Raw genomic sequence first — 19,996 nt, 5'->3', positions numbered from 1 at the left:
GCTTGTGTTTTCTCCTTCAAGGGCTCTCTCACAAGTCTCACACACTGTCTTTGCCAAAATTTTGGTAATGTATCCAACCATGTGCCAGCTGCTTTCCTCCTGCCAGCAAGGGAGGACCTGTGGGGTAGTCAGGGTTGTAATTCATACTGCCAGTCATGACTGGAAGAGTAATTTCTTTTGAGCAGCTCTCCTCTGTAGCTATAGTGCAAACGGCAGATAACCTGTCTTTGAAAACTGAATAGTACTACCAAATGCCTTGCTGTAGTATTGTGCCTTAATATTTTTTTTAATAGTAGCACATGTTGAAATCCAGACAATGTCCTGTTGGTAGAACTCCAGACCAGCTTTCTAATTGCTTTGTCTTAACTACTTACTTTACTTAATTAAACTTAACTTTACTTAACTTAATTAAACTTAATTTACTAATTTTATGTATGTTGTGGGTTGACCCCGGCCAGCAACTGTGCTCACTCATTCCCTCCCACAGTGGGACAGAGAGAGAATAGCAAGAGCAAAAGCAAAAGAACTTGTGGGTTGAGATAAAGTCAGTTTGAAGTTTAAAGACAGCATGAAGTTTGACCTATAATTTTGACTGTCCTTTGAGACAAACTTTTTGAAATCCAGACATAAACATAAACTCAATAGCTGGATTTTCATACAGCTTGAATATGTTGAATTTTGAAAGATTTTTAAAACTTTTAATATGTTGAATTTCGTCATCTGGTGGTGACCTTACAACTTCCACAACCCCAGTGAAAGTTACTCTGTGACTACTGGGTACTGTGGGTGGCTGAGGCCAGCCTTGCTGGGACAGAATCTTGCTAGATTTCATAACACAGACAGGGTCTGTCCTGCAAGAAACATACTGCTAACCGAAGAACAAATCCAAAGAACTACAAGGATTACAGGTGATAATTTTCTGAGTAGTATCTTCCGTATGACTGAAGGTTCTTGCATGTCATTAAAGGCTCCTTTACCGACGTGGGCACTCTTTTGTATCATGTGTTAAAAAAGATCCTGCACAGTGGGTTTCTTAAACATCCTATGCAAATCTTCACAGAAATAGAGCTGCTAGCCAAAGCATCAAAATTTAGCCATGCTCCACTTTTGGTTATTCTTACCTTACTACCTAACACTATTGCTTTAATTTTGACAGATACATTCTTATTATTTACCTCCTGTCAATATTGTGTTGTCCTTCTGTGTCCTACAAAAGAATTCCTAATATATGTAATATATATGTTTACATATGTATGTTTTGTAGTTTAACTTCCAAAATATGTAACACATGTAAGGCAATTGCCGTGATACTATCTTGAGAGAAAGCTTTTCATCCAAAACAGTAATTGATATAAGAATCAAGCTTTAAGCTTCTGTCTATTATTCCAGTACAGATTGTTGTATTTAAAAACCATCTTTATTGGTAAGTAGACAATGAACTTCAACATTTTTTCTAATACCTTTAAATCTGGTTAGCAACATCAATGAGGTTCCTTTAAAACCTTTAAATAGAAGCAATAATTTGGAAACTTAAAGTTTGTACTTTGATTTCTAATGTCTGAAATTAGAAGCCAGGTACTCATAAGGAGAAAGAAGATTTTATAGACATGAACCAATAGAAACAAACTAAGCAACATGGAGGACTGGACTAAACAAGCACATTACATATCTTATTAATTTAAATTCACTAAGTCACTTTACACATATATTTTATGATAGGTGTCTAAGAATATCCTGTCCAATCTGAAGAAGAAAATTCTCACTTGTGTAAAGGCACAGTGTTCCAAGGAGACTGACTGATAGTGTTTCTGGTTCTATAGCTACTGAATCCTGAAGATGACCTCTTGCCAGGAAAGATTCGGGACAGTAACCGTTCAACTCTCCTAGCTACAATCCAAGAACACGGCTATCCAACAATCAACTTGGGAATTGTGGGAGATAAGTAAGTACCACATGTTAGTAAAGATGTCACTTCATATTCATGCGGTGCACTTTATGGCATCCATGGAAAAAAGAAATACCAGCGAAAATGTCACTCATTGCAAGTGTCACAGTGTTGTGACAGGGCACATCTTGGAGAAGATATTTCACCCTTTTCATTAGAGAAATAAATAAGTCTATTCTAATATTAAGAGGAATCATTTGATAAAATTTTTATTGAATGGTGTCTATCTTGTTTTGCCTTCTGTTTGTTGAAACATCTATTAGTGCTGCAAATTGATTTTATTGCTGCAGTATCATCACAAGCCCCATACTTAATACACATAAGAGGAGACAATTCTACAGCAACTATATTTTTTTCTGATCCAATAAAGGGAGAAGGAAAGTTTCAGAGTTTATTTTCCATGCCAAAATTAATTTAGAGTATAAAATTTTGTCAGATTCTGAGTAACTGTCTTTTGGGGAAGGCCCCACTGCTGGATGTTGCTCAAAGTTTCCAGAAATAGGTCAAAGAATTTAAAAGAATCAAATTTTTTTTTTCCTTTACTGGTCTCTCTACTTTGACTGCCACAGAGTAGTACCCTGTGATCAGTCTTCCCATTCATCTGACAGTGATTGCTCCTTGTTTCCCAGTGGTAGTGAAGTCACATCTCCTGTTGAGAGCTCTAGGACAAGTGTTCAGTCTTTTGTCCTTTGCAAGACTGTGCAATGCCTGTCATCCATGGCTTGAGTTTCTCAGCATAACATATTTCCTCAGTTTATTGAGCCCCAAAGGCTTTGAACAGGCCTTCTTGTTTCTCATTTTGGGTATCAAACCAACTGACAGACTTGGTTCGATAGGGAGTTGTTCAGGTTCACCTCCACCTGTTTGAGAAAAAGGATATTCCTTGTGGGTAGGTAAAAGTGAGGCCAGATTAGAAAGAAAAAAAAAAAGGAAACAGTGAATTTCAGCACCCACATTTCACATTGATTGATGACAAAATTCCCAATCAGGGAGACAAGGTTACTGTATGAATGGGCCAACCACTGTGTGGTTTTGCAATATGTGAACCAACCTGAATGGTGGCTCCTGGAAATGCAGTTGTATTTGAAGTATTCATACAGGGAATGTGACACACAGCAACCGCAGCAGTTGGTGTGATCTTAGGGAAAGCAAACCCCTCTGGAGACTCTCACTGCATCCAGGCATCCTTTTTGCTTCTCTGGCCTGGCAAAACTCTGTTGCTGTTCCAATTAGCAATAAATATCCAAAACTTCCTGCCCATGAATGTTTCCAATTTCAGGTGGAGATTTCATGCAAACAGAGTCTAAACTCATGAGATAGATACCATTTCTGGAAAGAACAAAATGTTCTGGATCTCTAGTGTGTTTTCTATACTATAAGGACCTTTTTAGACTTTAAAACACAGGTAGCAAAGTTCTCAAATAAAACTATTAGATCCAGAGATCAGATTCTAGATCTATGTATCTGAGAAAAAAGAAAACAGACACAAAAAGGCTGTTAATCATAGTCAGCTCCTGAGAGTCATCCCTACATAAAAGAAGGGTTGGCAGGGTTTTTCCCCAACAAAATATTGGAGGTGGAACTTTTTGCCACCTGCATGACTGAAAGCTACTGCTACTGTCATCAACATTACTGTCAACATCAGCTTACATACTGTCATTAACAGTGGGTTAATCCAATGGAAAAGATGCTTTCCCCTGAACATCTTTCTGGTAGCACCTCTGGCAAAATAATGTAAAGGTGGTTTGTTCTTTATGGCCTTGTCCTAACCAAATAGGTATAGTCTCAAATTTGCTGTAAAGTCAACACCATCAAATGGAGAGTTTTAACTTAAGGTCATTGTGCAAAACTATAGCTATATACTCCATTGCCTTCAGGAATTTTTTCTATAATCTCCTAGGCATCGAGTGTCTGTGAAGTTAACTAATCTTGAAAGCTCTCAGTAATAAATCGCAAACACTTTTAGTGAGATTTAAGGCCCAAGAGAATTTTTTTACTTTTCTACATTTTACTTTTCTATATTTTTTACAAATATGTTTTGTGACCCTTTTTTACTTGTTGGGTGCTAGCTGAAAACCGGGCAGCAAACGTGCATATCAGTCAAAGGCAGACAAGTGTCTGCAGCTTTGCTTTCAGTTATAAGAGAGGTTGATACTTTTGAATCCTCCCTATTAAAATGTTCTCTGTGTCTTGAGATAGTATTACCTTGGCAAAGGTAGTAAGAGTTCTTTTTAAACTTTCAGTTTCATGCTTGGGGAGTCATTTCTGCAGAGGTAGTTACTTTAGCTCATGGAATAGATACAATGAGCCTCCAATTGTAGAGTGATTTTGTACTTTGCAGTAAGTTTTGAAAGAATAATTTGGTACTGTTGACTTAGCCAAGAATCCTCCCCACCTGATACCAGGCTTCTGTCTTAGCAAGTCTTCTGCTGTTCTTCTCACACTCACATGCCCGATCCATATATTTACAACAAAATACATCTGCAGTTCTGTTTCAGTCAAAGGGAAAATCTGAATAGGTAAATTGGTTTGATAAGTATGGTATTATTTCATTATGTAATAAAGCTACTAAGAGAATGTTGCCCATATGGATATTTCAGTATGTATCTTTCAGACTAACATGACTGATTTGATGGGAGTACCATGACACAAATGAAAGAGTCTTACCAGAGAGATCTTATGAAGGGTACAATTTTGAGGTTTTAGTTAGCATGTTTATAGAAAAGATGAACAAGCCTTCAGTGTCTGTTATATGGTTTACTGGAGTTAAACCATAGATTATGTATGTTTGTGTGTGCTCATGTATATGTGCGGTTTATTTTGTATGTATAATATGTATCTAGACAGTGAAAAAGAGAAAGATTTTATATGCCTGCAAGACCTACAGATGTGGTAAAAATACTGGCAAACAATACTTTTCAGAAGGGAAAATTAAAAACTTGTAATTTTTTCTTTGAAGGTATCACTGTAATGTATTTCTTCCTTCCCATATTTCACATTTTGGGTTTGGGGGGGGGGGGGTTCTACTTGTTTATACATTTTACATTGAGTAAATTTTACTGCATTTTACTGGGAGTGTCACTTGCTGCATACCATAAGCATTGACTGGAGTTTGAAAGAGCAGCTACTAGAGAGCACAGTTGAGTATTACTATTGCTGTAACGGGTCAAGTTTTTTAAAAAGCATGGAAATTCTGTCAGTCATATATACAGAGCTAATATTCAAGCGTGAAAATTTTTTGAGAGTAGTATTTGCAAAGACAAACTTCAAGGTAAGTTTTCCTGTATTTCATTTCAGCATATGAATCACTCAGAGGTGTTTAGGTAAGAAAATAGCTTGTCCAGCTGCTTCAAAGCCCAGGACTGTGATACACGTAAACACGTTCCAACAGAGAATGTGAAAGGATGGGGAAGCACGTGGAATGTCTGTGGGTGGCTGCAGAGTAGTTAGGAGCAGTTTAAAAATGCCTTTGCGTATTATCATATGTGAAGTTACGTTTTGAACTGGCCACTCAAGTCTCACTTAGCGTATATTTGTATAGGCTTTTCAATTGAAACCAATATTTAATTTGTTTTTGGAGCATTTTAACAATTTCTGAGATTGTCATTGTTTGTTTCTGTTCTCATAAATTGTATATAGGACTCAATATTCAAAATTAAAAACAGCAAGTCCAAAACACATAGATAAAATCTACAGTTAAAATCCTAGAACCAAGCAATAGGAGAAAAGAACAAACCTGGAAAATGCGATATAGCTGAAGTTATGGCTGGCTAGAAGCCAAGATTTTCTCTATTTGTGTTGCTAGCACGTAAAAACCAAGCTGTTTGAAAAGCACACACCTCTGGGTAGAAATAGAAGATACTTCATTTCCAGAACTGCTCCAAACACAAGAAACAAATGCAAAACCAAAAAAAGGAAAAACCCTTCTGATGTTGTTCTTACTGTTGTGTCTTACATCTTTGTCTGAATCACAGAATCACTTGCTAAATAATTGCAAAAACAACTGGCCAGTTAAAACTGCTATTCCAATGTACTTGTGAGTGTTGTCTCATATAACAAGACCAAGTTTAAAAGGCTTCTAATTTCATTTCCATTGCTTACAGTCTATGAAATTATTTGGTTCTTTGGAAACCATTGATAAAAACAAGAGTTACATCTCTGATCTGATCTGTAGAACTCTATTAAATTAATTACCAGGATATTTTTGTGTCTGATTATTTCATTTGTATTGTTCTTTGTATCCACTGTTTATTTAAAGCTGTAAAGTTTAGCCCTAGCAAGATCTGCTGTAGCATGGGCCTCGGTTTTAGAAAGCCATCTTCCATTTTGACAGTTTTTCTTCTGTGAGAGACTCTCTTATTAAACTTGCTAAAGAATTTTGATCACGTATGTAATGAATTAAATTTCCTCTGTTTTTACCTTTGTTTATGTGAGTGCATTTTCCCCTTCTCTGCATTCTTTTCCCTATTTTCTAATTCTCTTATCATTTTTCTGAGAGACGTGTATAACATTAGCTGCTTCCAGCTGCATTTGCATTTATGAGCCTGTGATTTCACAGTGGGGAAAGAAAGAAGCTCTCTCTCCTTAGGAGAAAAATTTAAGAAATTCACATTATCTGCTCAGTTGCTTTAAAAATTTATCAGAATAGTTATAAAATCAGCAGCATATGAGAGCTTTTCTACATTAGAAGTTACTAGTTTCTTATTTATATACCTCTCTTTTATGACATATTGTTTGACATAGAGCTCCTAAGGGACAGGTAAACCCATTAAAAATCACCCTTGCTATTGTGACAGCATTACTGTATGATATCCCTAAAATAAAGGCTTTGAAAGAGTCCTTTCATATTTTGGAAGGGATACTAAGATCTCATTCAAGGATTTAGTCTGCTTGAATTTTATGTCTGCCATCCAAAAAGAGGTTTAAATCTTTTGTACTTGTGTGGGTTGCATGTAATTACCAGTATTATAATTCAGATGGAATATCTGGAGTGGAGGGAGAAGAGCAGGGAAACCGCTCTACCTCTTAAAATTTCTCATGCAATATCAACTTGACATATATCATCATATGAGTTAGAATATGAGTTATAGGCAGAATTCAGCCACAGAATCCTAGCCTCTCCCTGCACCAGTTTAATGTCCAACTTGGGTACAATCAAATATACTGTGAACAGAATTAGTAGGAGTAGTACTATCATTTAACAAATGACTGCAAGAAAAGGCTTGTTAGAGAAAAGGCCTTAAATCAAATGTCACAATATTAGTTTTTGCTAAAGTGACTTCAGTCCTACATCTGCTCAAAGAATGATGGCGTTACAAAGTGTGGTCATAGCCTAATGAATGGACACTGGGTAACAGTTTGAAGGTGGTTCAAATATGGAGGTCCTCTCTTTCATTGTGCTCTGTCAAGAAGAATATTCTCCTTTTGAAGCAGAAATGTTTAATATCTGTCACAACTCTTGATAATCATTAGGGCAAACTTCAGATAAGTTGTCATATGTGACAAGTCATCTCATCTGATGCACATATTCAGAAAACACAAAGAAACATCTGAGCCAAAACAGAGGTGAAAAAAAGAATTTGTGAAATGGGGCAGTGCAAGTCCCAGGGGATCTTCTGTACCAGCAGGAAACTACATAGTGTGACAGGTAATAAAATTTCATGCAGTAGAGGTGACAGGCGCAAAGCTAATGCGGAACAGTGTGTCATCCTCAGAATTGTCCTCAACGCAGGCATGGACTTCTTCCTGAATTAGCACTTATAGAATCACAACCCAGTAGTAGAACATGACACTAAACAGCAAATAATAAAGAGGACAGAACACTATGAAAATCCTCCTATATTTGAAAACAGAGGGAATCTGTAACTGTATTTGTTGGAGGGAAATAAAAACTACTGTAGTCTATTTTTGAGGCATATATTAACATTTTAAAAAATACTTGGAGATATAAGTTCTGTTTACAAGAGAATTTCAGCCTCTAGGAGCCAAAATATCATTCACTTAAATAACTTTCAACCTCCTTAATGTCTAGATCACATACAGGAATTTGGGTTTCCAAGTCACTAAGAAATTTTTGAGGATTGAAATTTTGCTATTAACACCCTAGAAGAAAATAATTAAAACTAATAAAGGCAGTAGATACAGAAAGATCAAAGAACTGGTGAATGTTGAAGATGGGTCACTGTGTCAGTGATATGAATCACTTAGAAAACTGGTTATTAGTATATTATTAATACAGCCAAGTATGAATTGATATATATAGGACTAAAGAATGTAAGTAAAATTTACAGGATGGAGGATTATATCCTGAGAAGTAAAGATTTAGGAGAAGATTTGAGAATTGTAGTGAGTAATCTGCTAAATACAAGTTCTAGAATAGGTATAAAGAGCTAAGTCTCTTGTAGAATTAGAAGGTTATTTTTGATCTTACCTTCGTATTCCCAGGACAAGAAGACAACAGTATATTGTAGAGAATTCAGAGGAGAGCCATTAAAATTTTTAAGTGGTTGAAAGACAGACTGTATACTCCAACGGTATCGGAACTCAGGCAGTTTAGTTCAACAAAGATACTCTTACAAGATGACTTGATTACATTCCAGTAATACTGAGCTACATGGAGAATAAGCTTTGAATAAAGTTTCTATTCCAGCAGCAATGGCTAGATATTGAAGTTAGACTAATTCAGACTGTAAATAAAGCATAATTTGAACAGTGAAAGTAATTAGTTATTAGGAAACTATATCAAATACTTTGATAGATACTCATTTCAAAGCAAGATTGGATATTTATTTAAATGTGATCTACAGTTCAAACAGAAGCAAGTTCAGGGAGGTTCCCAGACTATATTAAATACCAAATCAGACAAAATTATCAACATTATTTCTCCTGGTCGCAAGTAATCTCTTAACTCTTACTTCAGAGAATTAAATTAATTTTCATGTTATACTAATGGACAATATGTAGTAGAAGCACAAACTCAGAAGACCAGTACCAGCAGAAATAACACAGCAACAGTGATCTATAAAGACAAAATGACAATCAGAGCTTTGGCTATTTTAATATGTGATGCTCAAATGAATTTCAAACTTTCTGGAAATTTCGACAAGATGCTTTTGATTTTCTTACCTTTGTGTAATTCATTGTGTCATTTAGAAACATATGTAGTTTCAGTCTGCCTTCTTGGAGAAGAACATTGTGAGAGTACTTTGAGAGTTTAGCACCTTGCTGGAAAAAGTTCTTGATTTTTGAGACTGCTGTCCGTAATGTTGATGAGTAAACCAGCAGCTGGGATCACTTATGAAATCTGAAAGTCTTTTGTAGGTCACTTCCTGACACAGTGACCCTATTTCAAGAAACAAAGACTGACTTTGTTGTCTGACAATGGATAGAAGAAGAGATGAAGGACTGAAGCCATTTTAGGAAATGGCTATCTTGGGAAAACTGTCAGAAAGAAATGGACATTCAAATTTATAACCTGAATAGTTTTAATATTTTTCCTTGACTTCCAAACAACATTAGTATGCATCTGATCTGACAGACCCTTTCTGTGATGACCTAGGAGAACCCAGGCATGGATTTACAAGGTGATAAAGAGGATTTTAGATTTCCTTTTAGTAGTGTCCATCTGCATGCGTAACACTATAACATAGTGCAGGCATGCTAGCCTAGTCTTCTTATCACGTTCCTCAGTCAGACAGGATCTGCGTGTGCCCAGAAGTGATCTTTGAAATGATAGACTGCAGCTGCTATGTGCAGGATCAGCTGAGCCTGGGCTGGGGACTGGGGAGGGAGGTTGATTTTGTTGTTGTTAACAGTCCAGGCAGCTGAAAAGAAGAAAGGGCTCAAGAGTTGCGCAATGACTATTCATGACCTGTTCCATTTCAATTGTGAACATCTTATTTTAGTTTTTTTCAAAGAGACATTTCTAAATCTTCATGTCAAGTGAAGATTTTTTTGCATTTTAAATTTAATTGTCCTATATTTAAGAGTATAAAAACATAGATTTTGGCTTATTTCATATTTCTGTCACAAAGGACACTATCTAAAAATTATTTCTTCCCAGTGAAGCTAACTTGGAAGAAGTATATGTAAAAGGAAATGCTGTCTTCATAAAATAGGTATTCATAGCAAAACATTGTTTCAAATAAGGTCCTGATAGCAGTAACTTTCTCAGTTTTGGACATTTTTTCTAATCCTGCCTCTTGGAGCAGGATAGCTGGGTATGAAGCTTCTCATGAATGAAGTGGCATCTTTATTGACTATGGAGATATAAAATTAGGATATGTACAGCCCTTTCCCCCTTGTAGTCAAGAAGGTGATGTTTAATATGCCTTGAGACCCATTTCCTGAATAAGAAGCTAGAAAGTATGACTAAAAATGTTTCAATGGGGCCCATCTCCAAATATTTTCCCATTATCTGTGGTCCTCCTTCCAAAATGTCAAGGTGTTTAACACTTCATTTTGCTTTGTCTGGAAGTCAAGAGTAAAGAAGTTTCTCCATAGACTCTGCAAGGAAAGATGAACTACGCGTTGTTGGCATGCCCAGTTGAGCCTAAATCCTTCCATAACTTCACTCTTCATCCTTGTAAGAAGCCTGTCCAAACTATAACAGACGTGTTCCCATACACTCCCTTTCTCTCCCATTGGCTGGCCTTGCAGAGAAGAAGCATTTCCCATGATGATTTTGAATAGTCAGGGCCACCAAGGGGGACACAGCTGGGCACAGAGCATCCCTTTCACCCCAGGAGCCTCTCTCCTTCCCTGGCTCTTTATTATACCCCTTCTGCTTCCTTTACCCTCAGGAAGCCAGATGTTTTTAAAGAAGAAGGGACACAGAGCTTCCAGAACACTACGGAGAAAGGCCTACCAGATTGGTGAGCACCGTTTTTAAAACACTTGGGACCTTGAGGCACATGCATGCTCACAGGCAGGCTCAGCTAGGTGTCTGTCAGTGCAGAGCTTGGAGCACGGATTCTACCAATGGTTGCCATACAGAAGCAAATGGTGTTTTATTCTGTCCATTAAATAACACTGCCTTGCCAGTTAAGTTCTTATGCACCAGTGCACTGTAGACATACATGGCTCCACAACGTTGATAAAATTAAAATTCTGTTAATACCAGAAATGTTTATGTTCCTGCTGAAGCCAGGTTGTCATAACTCTAGGTTTTCCTCATTAAATTGACTAAAGAGATCAACCCCCTAGAATCTTATGCTATACTCTACACATCCCAAAAAACTTAACTGCAATTAGCTTACAAGAACCTGCAGTCTTTAAAACATTTTAGATTAATGTGAAGAACATGATATACACTGCTTTATCAGAAATTGCTTTAGAAGCTGGAATCTACCAGCAGGTGATCAACTTCGAATACCTAATACAAGTCTGTTCAAATATCATTGCTAACAGCCTAAATCTAGAGGACACATTAAATAAGCCTTTGGGCTCTTCTAAGCAGTGCTGGAGCAAGCATCAACAAAAAACAGCTCCTAGAATAAAGCCTTGCTACCCAAAGCATGAGCAATAAGAAAATGCTTCTGCTGCCAGAGCAGGAGAAAATGCAATGGACATTTTCTTACACTAAAAACATCTTTGTGCTTGAAGGAACATAGTCCAGTATTGTAGAGACAAATGAAGTTCTAGTCCCTTCCATTGACTAACAGCTGTCAAAAAATTGACTTGCTGGTCTCGAACAGGATAAGTCTCTCTTTCTATTCCTTCTCTTCACTTATTTCTAAAAAACGTAGTTTTCTCTTCTTGGAGAATTTGTATTAGGTTTTAGTAAACAAAAATCGATGTCGTATTTCATTTGACGTTTTCTAAAAAATAACTATTTGTTTTAAGACATAGCTGATGGCAGGGAATTTTAAAAGGCCTTTTTATATTGTCTCTGACCTGTGGCTTCCAAGTCATTTTTCTTCTGGAGACAGAGATTTTTCCAAGTGACTAAGTTATGATTCTGTAAAAGGTGGAGCTTTGCAGAGAAAACCTTCATTTTGAGGCATTGCCTTTAGGGACTGCATTTCTACCTGTCATAGAGGCATCCATACTGTAGTTCAATAGCAGTTACACCACTTTACAGGGGGGATGAATTTACTTAAAATTCACTTAAAATTTATTTAAAATTTACTTAAAATTGAAGCTAAAGCAAAATGAAAAGGTAAGAAATTCCACTATAACAATACCATGTCACCATGTGTCAGATTTTGCAACACTATTTGCTTTATATAAGCAACTGGCACTAATTACATCAATCATAATCTTTTACGTTCAGTTATGTCAGTGTAAGCCAATTCTCATATTTCATGAGTGCTCTGAAAGAAATAACTGCAGAACCACGTTTACCCTTCAGACTTATCAGTGCACTGTCATCTTTACTGATGAGCAATGTCTTTGGCATTGATTATTGTATTGTGTGGTGTAATCTTCAGTCATACTATTTCAACCCAGCTACAACTGTTGAATATTTTCCACTCCAAAAGTGAAAACTCTTCAGTGAATCCATACAGATTCACTTCCGTCGTAAGAAGGAAGATAAAATAGAAGCTATTATCTTTACCAGTGAAATCCCATCGAACTTCTTGGAAAAACTAATGGATTTCTGGTAGGTATTGGGACAAGGTTCATTGTCCTCAGCCAGTAAAATAGCCAGGGATAATTTATTGATTAATGGAAACCAGCAGTTCTCAGGCTTCTTCTTACATTCAGTGGACACACACTAGCCTGGATTTAGAGTGGATAAAGTGCTCACAGGTTAGTACAATGGCACAGCACCTGAAGACAACCGTTACCAAAGCTCTGGTCCTGTTCTTTCAGTATTGATGAAAAAAATCACTACAATTCACAAGTAAATGCTTGCAGTTGAATGTACACAAGCAGCAGACAAGAATGCGATACAGGACCCAGCCATCAACAAAGTAATGCCTTCACGTAGGAATGTGCTCTGTAGTACATAAGCACCTGGCTTCTGCAACATGGGACCTTTTCCTGTTGCGCTCCCATGGCTCTCTCTTTTTCTGACGTCTCTGGTCTTTTGTCATTCTGGCATATATATGAGTGGGAGTCTTCTGAAACAGTTCATGGAAGCAGTGGAGTAAAGTATGTTGTCATCCAGATACAGAGAAAAAGTTGAAGGCATTAGGCAGATCTCATAGTAACTTCAGCAAAAGAGTTGAAGACCTCTAATCAAAGTCTCTTTGAGTTCATAAATGTAGCATGAAAAAGAATACTCTGCAAAATCACATTCTTATGTGCAGCAGCATCAATTAAAGGAGCAGCAAAAAGTAACAAAGACAGATTCTTTTATGTTGCTGTCAGATAGACAAAACTTACATAGTCATGTTGAACAAGCCAAAAGCTACTGTAATTATTCCAGCTTTCCTCACAAGCTGGCCTATATTCTTAGGGAAAACACATTGCATCTGTTCAAAGTGATCCAGGGAAATACCACAGAAGGTAGAAGGAAGAAACATTATGAGAACATGATGAAAGACACCGGAGAATTTTGAAGCAAATACAGCTTCAGAAGAGTGCCCATATGTTCCTACATACATCATCAAAATCGGATCTTCTTCTGCTTTAGAAAACCACACTAGTCAAAACACAGAATTCCTATTACATTCAAATATTCATTCATTAAATTACATTCATTGAAATACATTGAAATACATTCATTGAACTACATTCAATATTACATTCTACAGAAGTTGGGGTTTAGTTGGCTAAACCTAATACGGCATCTATTCACTATTCTGCATCCTGCCAATTACTGATATGCAAAATATTCCTCTTGGCCATGAGGTGAGGAGTGGGTGACAGACTTTGTCTTTATGCCTAGCTGCATTCATCTATTCCTTTTGAAATCTGTCACCTCAACTGCAAGAGCACAAGAAAAATGAGAGTTAATCATAAGGGATCAAATCCATATCCCATCTTTCCTCAAACAGAAATGTCATTGAGCTTGATGAGATCTCTGTCTGAGTACAATAAGTACAGTCTCTTGGTTTTTTGATGAAAGTTTTACTTCAGTAAATTCTTTGTTGTTTTGGAGGTGTTTCTTTTTTTCTGATGTAGAACTAGAAGCTTGATTAGGATCTTTGCATACAAGGGGAATTTCTAGGAGGTCCTTGTACCTTAGTTAAATCTTTTCTTCTTCTGGGAGATCTGTTTAGCAGAAAAGAGACCTCATAAGACGCAAAACTAGCAGAAACCACTGTTCCCAGTTTGTGTGGGCATGGCCAGAATGTGCTAAACTCAGGGTACCTACAGACGGCACATAGCCTTTGGAAGTTTACAGTCAACTGCTGTAGTTTAGAGGAGCAGCTGGTCTACTTCGGTCTTCAGTGTGATTGGTGTAGGATCACTGCTAGCACTTCAGTTTTCACTATGTGTCCAGGAATCTGTAGCTCCTCTGAATCTGTGAGGAATCATGTCTGAAGGGGTAATTATTTCAGCATATAACTGAAATACTTGAGATGCTTTCAAATAAAGTAAAACAGTAGGCAAGAAAGGTGACCCAGCTCTGCTTTTGTACTCACAGTAGACACTTCTGCATGCATCTGGTGCATGCATATCTTTCTGTACCTGTGTCCAATATATCTGTAAAGCACGCGGGTTTAAGGGGCTAACTGTGATGGTTTGCATGCACAAATTTTGCAAGTACAGGTTTCCAGAAGACCTGGGTTTATAAAAGCCTGGGCTGATGCATAGAAGAGTACAACAATCACAAGTGTTTCTATTAGTCACCCAACAGTAATTGCTGTATATGGCAATGGACAACAAGGACTGGAAATGACTGTCAGGTAATGAGGTTAATTTGAATGAATGAGACTACTGTGGCAAAGAACTTCGTGGAAATGGTCCTAGAAATCAGTAATGAACTATGGATTTTGTACTGTGACAATGGCTTGCTAAGTCAGTCCTAACTAAATGTTGCAGTTCAATTTTACAGGGATCACTCATTTTACTGCAGAGTGGTAGGTGATGCAGATCACCATTTGTTGTTATTTGTTTTCTAACTTAAATTATAAAACTGAGCAGTTTAATTGCATGTATCAAACTGCTGGTGTTAAGGGTTGTATCACAGAAAAGGCTGACAGATTTATAATTAATGACAGTGAAGCACAACAATAGGATCAACAGAAGTGAATTAACAGATGTTGATTTCTATTTGAAAGAAAATTACACTGTAATTTAGGGTACTTCAAAATGGCACTTAAAACATAGAGAATTCTTTGGTCTTGACTGTACTGTAGCTATTTCTTTTGAGAGAGATAAAGGAAACAATGTTCTACATGGCTCATGTCTATTTTAACGAGGCTTGCATCATTTTCTTGTTCAAGCTCTTAAGCTCCTGTGTATCTTTTCAGTTCAAAGACAGCTCAGTAATCAAGTGCTGCATAACAGTTTTCCACAAACTAGCTTTGATAATCAGAATTTTTCATGAATCCAGAAGGTGTTCCTATTCTGGTATACTGCCATCCTCCAAGCCCTCTCTTCAAATTAATGAAATCAAGTGGCATGTCAACTGCAATGTCATGCATCTGCTTACTGGATTCTACGCGTGCTGCTGCCACTATACAACAGATACCCTCCAACTAATTTCCAGATTGTACTGCTTGTTCTGTTCCATAAAACTGAATAAAGAGGGTCAGGAAATTGAGGTAGTAAAGTAGATATACTCTGTTTATCAGACTGGCAAAATTAGCAGGGAATATAAAGATAAACCTAAAAGTACATGAACTCTTTTTGCAAAGCATTATGTCTGCAGCTTCAAAAATGTATGTACAATGCACATAATATTTGTGCAGACAATCTGCTGTAGATGGGGATTTCTACAGTTGAAAGAAAGTTTGGATTTGTGCTTACTTACCTATATGATTAGGTATGTAATCCTTATAGAACAAATTTTCTTAGTTGTATTTACAGAAGATGCTGGGATGTGATCTGAAACGTACAGAGAGTATAATTTTTTTAATCAATTGCCGCATGTTAGAAAAGGACACTCCCTTCTTGTGTACAATGTCACTCTGACTTTGAAAATCACCAAATGAAACAGAATAGTTTTGCCATCTGGAAATGAGACTTCCCATCAAAATCTACTTTACATTGATTAAGTTATTCACCATTATATCTAAGCACCTGTTACAGTTCTGCCCATGAAGGAAAAAAATCCAAGAATAGCACTTTCACAAGACATCTTAAAGGATTTATCATAGTAAATTAGACCATTAGTCTAGCTAATCCAGTATCCTGCCCCTAGCAATGGCCAGGGCTTCAGAATATAGCTTCTGATTTGTACCTGCTCAGACATTGAGTGTTATTTCTCAGCTTCATGGTGATTTGTCACAGGCCTTTTAGAACAATCTTGTCCTGTTATGCTCAGATGCCGAAGTTATTTTGTCTGTTCTTTCAGAAGTTAATAGTCTTCAATTATTTGTTTCCTTTCCATGTCAATCCAAAGAAGCTGCTCATTGTTATACAACAAATGAAACGAGAAGTAGTATCTTACTGATTATATCAAGTATGTGTTAATATGCAATTTGAATGATAACTCTCTGCATTAAATCCACTAAAGGCAAGGAGAATGTTTGCTACAGTGTTGACTGAAGATTACAGCCGGTGACTCCTGTAAGGAGTGTTTTGTGTTAATTGCAGAGTCATGGAACTACCAGCCTCAAGTAGGACAGAAGGTTAGACAGACCTGAGTGACAAAAAGAAATGTGCCAAATATGGCAAAAAGAGAGAAGCTTTCTGCAAAGGCAAGGGAGGGAATTCTGTAAATGTCTCCTTTCTTCAGAATAAAAACCAAACTAGCATAATCATTCAGTTTATTACAATAAAATTTCTATCACATCTTCCATTTTGGAAGAATTCAATGCATTTTGCAACTATCTAAAGATGGTATGCAGTGTTAATGGTTGGATAAAGTTTTAGTGGTAGAATTTTTAAATGTCTTGCATTATACAGATGGTAACGAAAGGGATATATTATGCAGGCCATTCTACTGGAAATGCTAAAAAAATGCACCAAGTCCAGTAATCTTCAACTTTTTACATAACATGTAATTAAAAAACTGTACGATGAACTACTCCAGTGGTATGCTACCCTCATAAACAAAGGTGTGAATTGAGTCCTCACCTGATTTGAGTTTGGGCTTATTTTGGGTTTGGGGTTTTTCTTCCTTTGTTAAGTAATTTTATATATACACACACACATATATATATTTGGTATATAAGTAGGAGCACTTCCATTCTATTTAACAACAGTTAACTATAGACTCATTTGCTTTTTACTGTTCCTTCTGTTATTCTCAAACCACAACCAAGAGCAAGCACACTTCATAATCCAGAATTAGGATGTCCCCAGACAGGTGGTCTTGCTACCTATGAATAACTTTTAAATAATTAAGCAAGATAAAATGAAAGAGCCTGGAGCAAGCTCCAGATAAGGTCCTCAGCTGCATCACAACCTCATGAGAAAAATACACTGAAAGCAGTCTTAGCCTAGTAATAGTGGCATGAGTGTCTGACTGTCATCGAGCTTCAGGAAGGCCTGTATCGACCTCTGTAATGAATACGTATTCCTTGCTGCATTCCAATCTGCACCCTCATTGGCAAGGATTAAGGAATACTTAGATCTTGAGAGACTTTTCCTATTACAAACTCTATAATAATCTTAAGCAATATCTTATTACATACAGATTACTACTTAGACAATCAATATGAAACAATTGCCTCTGAAGAAGATACTGACAGTAGCCAACAGACTTGCGTCGTTCCTCTTGTCTTCAACAACTAGTGAAGACTTGTGCTGGTTTTTGGATAAAATGATCCTGAGATTTCAGAAGGGGCAGCTAAGAAAATGTCTCTGTTTCCTAAAGAACAAAGAAGGAGATGGTTTTGTTTGAGTCCGTATGTTTTGTCTTTTCTCCCAAAGAAAACAGAGTTCAGCCGTTCATTATAGGCCATTTAGAGTATCCAAGATACCCAGTACCCTAAACAAAAGTCATGGAGGCATGCCACAATATCTGCAGCCACTGTTTCCTTTAAAAAAATGGTAGTGTATAATTCTGTCTGATTGATCACAGCCTACACTATGGCACCAGCAATCTGCCCTTCTTTCTGCTGTAGTTTGTTGCCTACCTCTTACAAAGCAACATGACCTTAAAGAGTGCATGTAACCCAACACAAATAGAAAAGTTTTGCAGGATAACCACACTGTGATGCCAAAGAAGATGCTGCATGAGTCACTGGACATGGTGGAGAAAGGGTCTTGAGTCTTTCTGCCTGTAAGGCATAACCAGGGTAGAGGACACTTGAGGGCTCTCTGGTGACATGATGAGGAGTGTGCAGGGTTGCATGCACCTGAGGTATCTACTCAGTGAGGGAGCGCGGTCTTTCTTGTGTCGCATAAATTGTAGTGCACACAGCACCACGTAATGCTAGCTGCTGCTTATGTTTCACTAAACCATGGGCAAAGACAGGATGCTCAGAGGAAAGGATTTTTCTTTCTGAGACCTTTTGAAACACACAGTTTCTCTTAGTCTCTGAAAGGTCAACCAGGACTTGCAGAGTATTTCTAATTTTCCTGTTTCCAGCTCGAACCCCAAAATAACTGCAGTGATTCTATCTTTTAGTGAAATATAGCCAAAGTTCCCAAAGGATAGCCCACATGCCATTTGCAGCCTGCAAAGCCTTGATAACCCATAATGGCATTTTGTAATTGTAGTGTGGCATTTAACTGAGGTGCTGTATTCCAGGGGAAGTCCTTTATACAGTCACTAGCATTATTGCCCATTCGTTCAATTGCGTTCTAAGAAGGAACAGCCTCCCATGAAAAACTTTCAGGGTCATTAAAGTAAAAACATACTGTTGAAGGAACATTACGTACAGTCATAGCAATCGGTCAGCTTCTGGTCAGTTCGCAAATGTTAAATGCAAAGTATGCATTTAATATATTGGAAATTCTTTTGGATTCCTTTGGTCTTGTGTAAGTTGTATTACCAAGTTTCTCCACTGCATGCCTTGAAGCTCTGTATTAGCATCAGTACTGCTGTTAGATAGCTAATGCCCACTTCGAAGTTTCCAGTTTAGATCTAAAAAAAAAAAAGAAAGAGTTAAGACACCAAAATGGAAATATACTCAGCTTCTATCCTTCACCTTCGCAGTTACACTCTTTGTAGGGAGGAACATCACAGCTCCCCTTACACTGTTTCTCATGAAGGTAAATAGACACTTGAACAGGAGGGACTGTGTTTTTTCAAGATGAAGTGGATGTACAGCTGGCTTTGCTGCAGAGCCCTCTAACGGAGAAGATGATAGATAAAGGATTTACTCCTGCTTTTCACTGATAGAAGTTTGAAGTGGAGCCTTTTACCCCCATTTTTGCACACATCAAATAAGCTAGACAGATAGTACTGCAGCCTGCTTGGTGGCCAGTAATTTTCATGGGTCAGGTCCCTTTATATAGCCCTGTCAGTTCATCTAAGTCATAATTTGTATTGCTACCTACTGTGCAAATTACATACTTTTAGACACTTGTATTAGCGTTCTTCAGTCCCAACCGAAAGTATCCCACTGTTCCAGTTGCAAAGCTCTTAGACAGAAAGGTGCCAAACGGCATAGTGTTCACTTAATGAGATTGCAGTTCTTGACTTGAGTAGAGCAGTGTGGAGTCTTAAGAAGGAAAAGATCTTATGTTATCCTAAAGCTGTATCTCTTTCTTAAAATATGTGTGTGTGCGTACATCTGTACGTGTGCACACTGACACTACACTACAACTTGTAATAGTTCCATGCCACTAATCTGCTTGCCTGTTCTTTTCTGTAGCCCAGATGATTTACTGAATGCACTGAATGAGGGTATCAGCCGTGCTGATGTGATCATTACATCAGGAGGTGTATCTATGGGGGAAAAGGTATGCTAAATTTAAGTATGACTTACTACAATATATGTAAGAATTTCAAGCCAGAGTCTGTCGTCAGAGCTTCTACCTTTGTATTAATGTTTATTAAAAAGGGATCTTACTTTTTTTGGAACACTTAAATGTGAA

At 37.3% G+C, this 19,996-nt stretch overlaps 1 protein-coding gene across 8 annotated transcripts in view; it reads left to right on the top strand.

Moving 5' to 3' along the window:
- The window catches only part of GPHN (gephyrin), a 310,850-nt gene that overhangs the window by 280,409 nt on the left and 10,445 nt on the right, over positions 1-19,996 (top strand). For all 8 annotated transcript variants that reach the window (XM_050897249.1, XM_050897248.1, XM_050897247.1 and 5 more), the window contains 2 exons: positions 1,821-1,942; positions 19,774-19,861. In XM_050897249.1, the coding sequence (XP_050753206.1) occupies positions 1,821-1,942; positions 19,774-19,861 (210 nt within the window). The remainder of the gene's footprint in view (positions 1-1,820; positions 1,943-19,773; positions 19,862-19,996) is intronic.

Source organism: Gymnogyps californianus, chromosome 5 (assembly GCF_018139145.2).
Source record: "Gymnogyps californianus isolate 813 chromosome 5, ASM1813914v2, whole genome shotgun sequence".
NCBI lineage: Eukaryota > Metazoa > Chordata > Aves > Accipitriformes > Cathartidae > Gymnogyps > Gymnogyps californianus.
Note: the sequence above shows the minus strand (reverse complement) of the source record. Positions and strands in the feature narration are given on the sequence as shown.